Raw genomic sequence first — 11,707 nt, forward strand, 5'->3', positions numbered from 1 at the left:
CTGTTATCACCCCAGTCACATGTCTCACATTGCTACACATGTTCATGGATGCAATCTTTATTGCTGTTTTTGCAATACTATCAAGATTCAGGTATGAAGTTGGGGGTTATTAGTGTATGTACCTACTACTGGTCTACCCTTTTGTGCAGTCATTCCTAATTCGTTGTTTTCTTCAAGAATGGTCAAACAAACATAAAATAATGACAGCCGATATCTAAAGAAGAACACGTGATTGATCTGATTTCCGCTCATTAAAAAGGAGCTTTGACATTCCGTACCTGCCTGCGCATAATGGCATGACTAGGGTACTTTGTGTTTCACTGTGTCAGCATCATAAGTCAAATAAAACAGGACACTGAAAATACAAACATAGCAATTGATTTATTGAAAAATAAAAACAGCAAAACAGGGTCAGAATCTCCCATTTGAAATGGAGGACACGCATAGCAGTGGCACTCTGGCTGTGCACAGGTGTGCCGGCAGCCTGCTTTCCATACGCAGTGAAAAGTAATCTCCCCCCTGTGTGCTTCCTGGCTGTGCTCCTTCACCGAACAGCTTTGGGATCTTTGTGTAAAATACACCAGCTAGTCTCTGAGACTCAAAGCTCAGGAGACTGCACTGTGTTCACAGGATATGATATTCACCCTTTAGGACCTGACAACAAAACATGTATACAATTTCAAAACCGTATTAAGGCCACAGCTACAAAACGTGCTGTGGAATAAAAACTCAACAAAACAAATAAGAAATGTGACAAAAAACAGCACAGCCTATTTAACAACAAATATATACAGTTTATACTGCCAAAAACCGCGACAGGCATGTGAGGAGAAAGCATAATATATTACTGTTTCGCAGATGATATGCTCACATTGATCTCATCCGCTCCTTCCGTAATTTTGTTAGCGACATTTCAGACAGTAACAGGAACATAAGTACTTCCATGCAAATGTGAAATCGTATGTTGTATAATGTTATAGAAATGCATTTTTGATATAAATTTTTTTTTCACATTTTGAAATTCTTTGTAGCTTTTTAGGTTTTTATCAACAAAATCAAATAAATTAATTGCTCAGAGTAGCACGTACACTATACATCATACAGATAAGCATCCACAGTCAGTTATAGCTATTACATCCACAAGTAAGTAACATATTTCATTTGTTCGAGTGTTTTACTCATTTTACACACACATAAACAGTTTCCCATATAAGTAAATGTAACATGAACATAAGTTCCATGTTTTCAGTAAAAGTAAATGTAGCAGGAAGTCCTCTCACAGTGTCCAGCATTTACCTTCTACCTGACACAGAGAGGGCAGATGAGATACAGGTCAAGCTTGATGGCTCTTTGAAAAGAAATGCGCTGCAACAGATCACAAACAAGCAAAAAGCAATAGCAGACATATCCCTTCATTGCGGAGTCTGTCATGGTGCCCGTTTTAGCGTTCACTTTCTACCGCATAAAAGGGCGAAGGAAGTTGGGGGTTTTGGGGGGGGGGGGGGGGGGGAGGTTAAAATTCCTGACAGGAGAGTGCAGTTTGGGTCATTCAAACATAGTCTTTCTTGTCATAGCCTGCCCCGCCTGTTGAGCGTGGGGCAGAGTAAGCCATCCTGGAGGGGTTGTACCTCTTCTCTTCTTTGGGTGGACAGGAGCAGCACAGCATGGCCCCTCCAATGATCAGGAGGGCAGCCGATGCCCAGCCGATGTAGAGGGACGCGCCCAGCTCCCTCCTCTGGGCGTCGGTCAGCAGGGGGTTGTAGAAGTCCCTGATGATGGTGTTGGCGGTCCAGCACATGGGAACCAGCTGCATAACTCCAGCCACGATGAAGAAGATGCCGGCGATTATCATCACCTTGGCCTTCGACGCCTCGTCCTCGATGCAGTTGGTGCACTTGGCCCCCACAATGGAGATCAGGACAGCCAGCACGGACACGATGATGGAGATGACTGTGAGGGCGCGGGCCGCCTGCAGGTCCTGGGGCAGGGCCAGCATGGAGTCGTACACCTTGCACTGCATCTGCCCGGTGCTCTGTGTCACGCAGTTCATCCACAGGCCCTCCCAGATCACCTGCGCCGTCACGATGTTGCTCCCGATGAAAGCCGTCACCTTCCACATGGGCATGGCGCAGGCCACAATGCCGATGATCCACCCCACCACGCCCAGGGCGATCCCCACAATCTCTAGCCCAGCAGACATCGTTTCTGGTTCCGCTGCTCAACAGTTCCTGCTATGTGGGGTCTGGCCGGAGATTCTCTGTGTTACCTGCGAGAGGCAAGCTGTCAGTCTGCCTTAAATGGTCCTGCCCCTCGAGTCAGTGTGATGTGGCGATGCTGCAGAACAAATATCCTTTATACCAGTAGCAGGTGGAGGGAGGAGTTCTTATGGGAGGTGACATCATGTGGGAGGTAGGGCTGCAGATTCTCAGAATGCATACATGATCCCTGCCTACAATGGCTAAAGCTATGATGGGGGGGGGGGGGGGGTGAAGGTTTCATCTGTTAAACTGACCTGACCGCTTTAGGTTCTAGTCTGTTGCAGAACTGAAATATAGTTTAATTCCTGAAATGAAAATGGAAAGAAATCTGTCCAGCTTCCACGTAAAACACACAAATAACAAAAACATTAAAGACCCAACAAAAATTGTTGCTTCACTTTTTGTCTTCCCTTGTAAATGGCTGTAGTGAAAATAAAACTAATAACACTATATTCTTGCTAAGTAGATGCATCTTATTTTAATAAATCATCTGTATTTTACGGGATATATTTGAAGTAAGGTCTTTTTCAGTCCAAAAATGTTTTATGAAATGATTTACAATGGATAATCTTATATTTATTAGGTCTGGTAAATTTTATTTTGTTATATTTTTCTTCTTATTCTTTGACTTCGTCGAACAACAAGCAAAGTAGGCTACTCAATGTTTTAGAGAACGGCCCTACTCTGTACGCAGGAATGAATGTAAGAGCAAAATAAACAAAAAAAGTGCTTTGTGATGCAGACTTGAGGTGAGCTTCTGTTTGCATGAACTGGCCTGCAGGTCTGTTGCCTACCGTGATGCAAACACAATGGCTCATAGCCCAGGGGGAGGAGAGGAGACGCTTTTAAAAAATGACCCACACTGTTCATGTGTCCTGCTTTTTTTCCTTATACATTACAAACTGAATTTCTTTTGTTTATGAGTAATGCTACCATTTTCCTCTTAAGAACAATATTCTTTCTAAAATCAAGCAGTAAATTTGACAAAAGCCATGTGTCTAGGCTATTTAAAATCATGGGAGTGTTGCATATTTGAGGGCTGGTGTGTAACGTCTTTTGAGGGTTCAAGACAGGCTGACAGAACAGATGCAAAGGAATTCTGCCAAAAAATGCACCAAAGCAGTGTCTTAAGAATGATAAAATAACTCCAAAGCAAAGCATGTGAGGTTCAACAATTTCCAGGTGGCACGCTGTTTTTCACAATGATCGTAACATTTTCCATAGATAAAGGAACGGATCCTATTCTGTGATTAGGCTTGACAACAATAACAAATAACAAATAACCCACAACAAATCACGGGTGGGGGGGGGGGGGGGGGGGCGGGGGTTGCTATGTGTGGACTCTTGTGTTCAAACCCTCCAGTGCAATGCAACTGAGATATTGTTAGAGGCCATTCTATTGGCCTTGCGCATTAGCACGTTGCCTGAAGCTACAAATACGAAAACGCATGTGAGCAGGCCGGCTGCATGCCAGTTTCCATTCTATCCTGCTAAAGTTGATCAAATATGGATACATGGCTTTGCCTAGTTGTATGAATAGCAGTATTTTATTATGGTCAGAAATGAGCTGATTAATGTTTGCATGAACACTGTAGGAAAGTCTACATGAAAACTCAAGGCTTCAGCGAGCATGTAAATAATTTCCATCCAACTGTTCTGGAATTTTGTCCTGTTAAAAATAGTGAATGAGTTACAGTACTGCGGCTGACAATACTTCTTAACAAACAACACATAGGCTTGCCATCTGTTTACATGTTACAAGCAGAGGTCATGCAAAAGAAAATTGTGTGTATTTCCATCGTTATCATTTCCAGCCACAATGTGCCATAATAGATTTCCTTAGAAGGTACCCAGCATATCATATGCTGATTGCACCCTCGCATGAACAAGCTAATGTCTAATTAATTGACATTTAATTCACCTATGTCCCTATTCCTGCTGTGAAAAACAACATTTTTTGTGCTTTTATTGTGCTGAGAATATGGTTCTTTACCGAATCACATTTGTCATGTCTGTTCATCAATCTCTGCATTGTAGCATTGCTTTAAAGCCAACATTTATTATAACCAATTAATAAAAGGTAATAGTTTCTCAAGATCTCCTGCAAGGGTCTTGACAAACCTACTTAATTAGCCACTGTCAGTCACTGGGTCTGCCATTCCAAAGGGTGTGGCCAAGCCTCCAGACTGGCAGTAAACGATGTCTGATGTGATAAGCTGCTCTGGCACCTGATGGCCCAGTGTTGACAGATGGCACTCCCTTCCATTTTCACAACCTGAACAGCCCCATTGTTTGCTAGCCATTGGGGCCTGTGTTTACAGATGGACCCATGCAAAGTGGTTTTTGTTCTCCACAAGAATCAAACAGCCAGACGGTGAGTTGGGTTAGCCAGCCTTGCTTTTCCACAGCTAACTGAAAAACCAGAGCTCAATATCCAGAGCTTTGCTGACTTCGTTCCTATCTTGAAAGTAGTGCTCCACTGTTTCCAGAGGCCTTTTTTAAAATCTGAAATGCTTGGATAAAATTTCTTGGATAAATTTTTTTTTCATTTTGTCCCTTTTTTGTCACCTCGTCACCTATGCCTGTATGTCAATCAAGATTTTACTAGTTCACTGCTTAACCAAATGATGGGGAACTAACTTACACTTTTCAACTTTTTTCTGTGTTACCTACTATGCAAAATAATAATAATAATAATAATAACTATATATAGTATAAAATTAAATTACTGACTGAAATTTATATATAGTCTACAACAAGTGTACAATGCATGCCTGCTAAGTATTAATGAAAAAAATTCTATTCAATGTCATAGGGGTTTAACAACTAATACAATATAGCTTTACTTCGGGGGTAACAAAAAAAGAGCTGGATCCTTTCAAACTGTCAAAAATAAAACAAGATGTTCCTTTCTTGAAAGTTAAAACGCCCTTGTTACTCATTTATTTTTATTTTTTTGCAAAAATCTTGAAATCTTGAACTGTGTAGGCTACACCAAACTACTGCAGTTAATTAGCTATCCAATTAACAAAACTAGCTAGTTACCAAAACTACAACAGTTCAGGAAGCTAACTTGCTTCTTCCTTGACAACCAATGACAACTGGTTAACTAAATTACTAAATGTAGTCATTAAGTGATTAAAAAGCATTTTTATTTGGCAAGTTTGTGAAATTAGTAGGCCTAATGATGATGAATATTGCATTTGAATATTGCCTTAAGCTATTCTCCTTTACACTTTACAATAAGGTTGCATTAACCAACCTGAACCAAGAATGAACTAATCTATTATTCATGTTAACTAAACCATTACCAAAGGTGGAATAGGAGCTAGAGGTTGAGCAAGTAAGTTTCTTAGGTGTAAATAATGTGGTATTCATTAGTGTTAGTGAACAATTTGTTCATGTTAGGAAATACCTCCTGTCAGTATTTCTTGTCAGTGTGTGAAACATTGCTTGTGATAATCAATATGGAAGTAGTCATACTTCAATGACATTGAGTTAACATGGAAGAGAATGGTACATGATTTGATGAAATGCAAATAAATTATTTCAAGTTAACAAATGCCTGTCAATAAATTGATTCATTCTTTGTTCAGGTTAGTTAATGTACTAATGTCAGCTAGAGGAACCTCATTGTAAAGTGTAACCTTTGCTATGTAACAATACATTGTACACATGATATGAAAATGTGAGTTGACGGGCATTAGCAGTTGCTTCGTTAAAACTATAGGAGTGATAAAACAGCCCCGGATAGTAAGTTTGAAAACGTATAACTTTTTAAAACTGCGTGAGTCGCAAAAGACTACTAACAGAGAAGAAGCGACTTTGCATTTCGACCACACACTGACCACGAGTTCGAAGATGATAATATTGAGCATTATGGAGCCTCTGACAGAACCTCAGGATTATGCTTGCGACGTGCCATCAAGTTTCGGTGTACCTATGATAAGTATATAACCCAAAGCACTTTGCAAATGTCCACTGTCTAAAACAGTTATTACAGTTAAAAGTTTCCTAGATGCTAAATGTTATGTAGATTTGCTGAACAACTGGATGGCTCAACCCAGAGGGCCCATCAACATCACATGCATAGTGGGTGCTGCACGAAACACATTTAGCTACCGATCAGATAATTATTTCAAGTGTCAATATTTTTTCATTAATTGAATGAGTCTTTCATTCTTTCATAGCCTTGCAATGCAATGCGTGTTCAATTAAACTACTACTACCTCTCCCACTGCTACTGCCATTGCTACTACTACTACTACTACTACTACTACTAATAATAATAATAATAATAATAATAATAATAATAATAATAATAATAATCATAATAATAATCATAATAATATCACATGACTTTAAATTTGTTTTGAATTACATTTTCAGTGAGGATACTAATGTATGAGATCACATTACATTATGGCAAAAGAGTGACAATAAACAGGATGATTACAGAAAGTAAAAAAAGCTTTAATATATACACTTTTTCTGTCACAGTTTACTACAATATTCAGGCTTAACAAATCAACAAAAAAAAGTGTTGTCAACATTATCCGTGAAAATGGTTTCTGAAATGTTCCATATGGCAAAGTAAAATATATGAAAGTATCGACTACCCTAAAACATTTACATACAGCCTGATACAAAAATAACAATAATCTCTCAGAACCAGCACAGTTTGATATATATTACATATATACTTTGTAATTTTGCACTTTTGAAAACAAAAATGCCTTTTGATTATACATATCATGGCTAAGATAGGAAAAATTAAGCTAAGCATCCAATAAATATCCACATGGCATTATAACTGAAGAGAAAGACTATTTTGACAACGTGTAGCAGAGTAAACTTGATTCTGAATTTTTACTCTATACTTCCGCTTTTTCTCCTATGTAGGTGGTGCCCTCCATTTTCTTCAGGTCCATATCCGGAAAATGTAATAATAAGAATTGCAGAAAAAAAGCACACCAAACCAAATAATAATAATAATATTAACAATAAAAAAATGACTAGTTAAAAAAATGCATTTCAGACATAGTCCTTCCTGTCGTAAGTGCTAGGAGCAACAGACCTGTTGGCGGAGTAGGCCATCCGGCTCGGGGGCGCGTACTTCATCTCAGTCTGGGGAGGGCAGCTACAGCACAGGATGCTCCCTCCGATGAGCAGGAGGGCAGCTGCAGCCCAGCCTAGGTACAGGGAGGCACCGATCTCCCTCTTCTGCGCATCGATGACCAGGGGGTTGTAGAACTCCATGATGATGGTGTGAGCGGACCAGCAGACTGGAATGAGCTGCATCACTGCGGCGACGATGAAGCTAACCCCTGCTGCGATCATCACCTTGGCCTTGGTGGTCTCGTCCTCCACGCAGTTGGTGCACTTGGCCCCCACGATGGCGACCAGCAGGGCCAGGATCCCCATGATTATAGCGATGACCTCCAGAGCGCGGGCGGCCTGCAGGTCCTGGGGCAGGGCCAGCATGGAGTCGTACACCTTGCACTGCATCTGCCCCGTGCTCTGGACCACACAGCTCATCCAGATGCCTTCCCATATGACCTGCGCTGTCACGATGTTGACCCCGATGAAAGCCGTCACCCTCCACATGGGCAGGGCACAGGCCACGATGCTGACCACCCACCCAAGCACCGCCAACGTTACCCCCAGTAGCTCCAGGCCGGCGGCAGGCATTCTCCTCTCTGGTGGTTCTTCAACAGCTTTCCTCAACACTTAGAATCACAAAGGAACGTTTTTTAGTATGCGTGCGTGTCAGTGACTGTGTTGAATACTGTCTGCTATTCAGAAACTGCCCACCACAATTTTTATAGTCCTCTGCAAATAGGAGGTGGAGTCACCTACAGACAATCACGTGGGGATCGGCCAAAAGCCCTTTCAGCGTACTCAGAGCACTGACTATCATTGCTCATAAAAGCAACAGTTTTATAAGTTAACCTTTCGCCCATAGTAGTTCTCGCTATGTGTTTATTGGATTGGAAGAGTGAATAAATGGCCAGGCTTCAGTTTGTAGATTGTTAACGGTTAACAGGGAGGTTGGATCTGCATCACTGTAATCTTGACTTTAACAGGTAATTATTAAGAGAAAAGCATCACGTACGCCCTTTTCGGGTTTTTATCCAATCAATTTCTTCCTCAGTACTGACAAATGCTATACTCTCATGGCACTTAAATGTAAATAAAGCTATGTCTTTCAGCCAACTATTATTGTTACCTCCTTTAATTTCACTGTATTTTCGTCAGATAGCCTTTGAAGGAATGAGCCTGCCAGCATCTGTGTAACAACAATGGCACAATGTTTTCTGGCCTGTTGCAATGCCAAAGTATGCTGCTGTGATGCTGCACCCAGGCAAAGTAATTTGGCACAGTCAATTAATGCTGAACATTAGACAGCTTTTTCACGCCATTAATAACAGTTAATATTTTTTCCCTGCAAAATGTTCGGTGGGCCGGATGAATCCGGTGGCTTAGGAAAAAGGGGCTGTTGGTTTGGGGGTGGAGTCTGGGGATTTGTCAAGGTGATTCAAGGTGTTAAAACCTTCCTTGTTTATTGTCCCATAAATGTGGAATGTTTCCAGTTTGAAATTTTGAAAATCAACTGATGAAATAGGTGACTGAATCTATGGAGTGTTTGGTCATTTGTCTGCATGAAAGCTTACCATATAAGATAGATTGTGGGAAGAGAGAATACTTATCTTTTTTCATTTGCTTGTAAGCATTGAAAAAACAGTGAATGTGTGTTTGTGTATGTGTGTGTGTGTGTGTGCATAGGGCAGGGTGGTTGATGTTGCCTCATTAGGGGATGTGTGGGTGACCCTGTTATCACTAGTCACAGATGACCCTCAAGGACATTGTGGCATTAGGCCTTCAGTCTAACATCATTAGTAATACCCCTTTCACACCAGTGAATTTATCTGTAGCATGGTGGCCATTTTTGGAGTTGTGACAGGAGTTTATTTGCTTTATTGTGTGATTTGTCTAGTTCCGCAGTGGCAACAAATATAAAACAAGGGAATAAAATACTCTAACTTGTTGAAGTTTTTAAAAGGTCTGAACTCAGTTCTGTAAAGGCCAGCTACCCAGTGAGCTTTGAAAGGTACAACAATTTATGCATATGGAATTTCCTCAAAAACTACGTTCAGACAATAGATACAGTGACACTTCATCAAAACTTCCTCTTTTATTGGCCAGTATACTATACACTTTATAGCAAAATAATTGGTAATTGGTGGTTTGTAGAATCCGCTCAGCAGATTAAATCCACTTTATGGCACACAAATGGATTAAATGTTGTTCACCACGTATCTCTAAACGATACACACACGCACATGATAGGCGCCCAAACAATGGAACATTGTTGGAACTCAGATCTGAACTGAAAACGAAACCTTTCTGATCCCTCCAGGGGGCAGGGGGCAGGAGGTGGAGGTGGGGGGTGGGGGGTGGGGGGTGGGGATGGGGAGGCTTTCTGGAGTTGGGTAGATTTCAGCTGTTGATAACAATTAGAACTTTGTATCAGGTATTCCCAAAAACACAGCAGCCCACTGTGCAAAACTTGGTCAATGGGAGGTCCTGTGCTGTGAGAGCCTGACAATGCAGAACATAAATGGCAGAGCCCTCCCCTGGCCTTTTCTTGCATACAAGACCTGAGTTCCTTTTGATTCCCTGATGCGTTTATTCTTCTGTACCCAGATCCTCTTCCTTGACCCATGCAAATTTCATAATTGTGTAATGCTGTGCATTGCAGGGTTATTGCTGGTTATTTTTTTCAGCAGAGAGGATATGGGTCATCGTTTTACTACAGCCAATAAAAAAATCTAAAATGACCCTTTCAACTGGGGCATTACTGCAAAACAGACCTTTCAGTAAATGAGTAACTGTGAATTTGCTGCTTTGTTTTCACTGTAGACAGAATCATGGTATTCATCTTCAAAAGATGCATAAACAAAGGGGGAACATGGCAAATGGTCAACATTTCTATATATTATATCAACATGCATTATATTTAATAGACTTATACTCACTGAATCACTTCCACACTGATAAAAACACACGATGTCACCAACTTTAAAAGAAAATTTAAGAAAAGTATATTTTTATTGCTTGTAAAATTGCATTTATTATATTGAATACCTATTTGTACTGTTGGTGCTTGTATGGTTTTATATTCAATGTATGTATGCAAAAACTATGTACTATGTGCGTATGTACTTTAGAAAGTGAAGTCATTTTGGAAACAGATTTAACAATTAAGTTGTATAAAGACCAATAACCGATCTTGATATACATCTCTACTGTGCTACAAAGCACTTCATTCAAACCAATCAACAAAAGTAAATTATATATAGAATATAAATGATTTACATTTAAATTAATAAATTATTGCAAAGGAAATTAAAAGGATTTATAAAAAATATTTACTGTTGAAGTGGATAAAGATAAACAATATCGACAAAAATTATATGTCTATACTGGGAAATATGCAAAATGTTCATGCTGCAAAATGCTAGGTGTTGTCATACATTAAAAATGAATGTCTCTCAGGGTCTTTAAATCGGCTTGGGAAATCCTTTAATTATGGAAACTATTTGATTTGCATACTACCTGTTGCACACAGAAAAATACTATGCCATATTAATGCAGTGTAGCATTGATAGAATATATCTGATTCAATAACACAAACCTTGGATTCAATCAACAGTTGTTCTTTGTTATTGACAAAATAACACATTTTTAAAAGTTTACTAAACTTTAAATAAAATTAAAAAGTACCTTCAACTGAGGCAAAGTTCAAGATAAATGCTCTGTTCAATATTGAAATATCACGTTAACCTTCACAAATGTTCAGAAGCATACAAACCTGGACAAATATTCAGCCATTGCAAAAATCTTCTTACAAATGTACAACAAATGTATCTTTTAAATTTTCTCCATCTTTCTGTCAATATCTGCTATGCATCTTGTATTCCATGTGTTTAAACTTCAAAAATGTCTAGAACTTTCTAAAACATAGGACTACAACTGTAAATTACCTTTCTTTGGAGAACATTCTTAAACCAGTTGTTGTGTTGTCTGTCCTAATAAATATATATAATCTTTACCTTAAATGTGTGTGATTTCTTGTTCTCTTACTGTCCATTTCCATGTGGTGCACATGTATACTGTAAACATGAATATGCAGCTTGTTTTTAATTTTTGCTAAAAAAAAATACATACTTGTTGAAGCTCGCATTTGGTCATTTGAATTCACATGACTTCGCTCTGTCTGCCCACATGTGTCATATACCAGCGTTAGTGGCTACTTGGGGAAAAGGGAAAAGGCTTTTGGTAATGGCTGGGTTTTGCTTTAGAGGCGGCTCTCTCCTCAGCTTCTGGGAGCCGTTGGAACCCCCAGAACGGAGCGAAGAAGGGGTGTCGACACCTCCGTAACGCAC

The 11,707-nt window shown here is 39.9% G+C and overlaps 2 protein-coding genes across 2 annotated transcripts; both read right to left on the reverse strand.

The window, feature by feature from the left end:
- Positions 1–364: 364 nt before the first annotated feature.
- LOC118236501 (claudin-3-like) lies at positions 365–2,341 on the reverse strand. The gene has a single exon (XM_035434941.1). It carries the CDS (start codon positions 2,198–2,200, stop codon positions 1,550–1,552), a length of 651 nt encoding a protein of 216 aa, XP_035290832.1. The 5' UTR covers positions 2,201–2,341; the 3' UTR covers positions 365–1,549.
- Positions 2,342–6,710: 4,369 nt separating this feature from the next.
- cldnc (claudin c) lies at positions 6,711–8,069 on the reverse strand. The gene has a single exon (XM_035434940.1). The coding sequence runs from the start codon at positions 7,947–7,949 to the stop codon at positions 7,293–7,295; it is 657 nt and encodes a 218-aa protein (XP_035290831.1). The 5' UTR covers positions 7,950–8,069; the 3' UTR covers positions 6,711–7,292.
- Positions 8,070–11,707: the final 3,638 nt, after the last annotated feature.

Source organism: Anguilla anguilla, chromosome 9 (assembly GCF_013347855.1).
Source record: "Anguilla anguilla isolate fAngAng1 chromosome 9, fAngAng1.pri, whole genome shotgun sequence".
Classification (NCBI taxonomy): domain Eukaryota; kingdom Metazoa; phylum Chordata; class Actinopteri; order Anguilliformes; family Anguillidae; genus Anguilla; species Anguilla anguilla.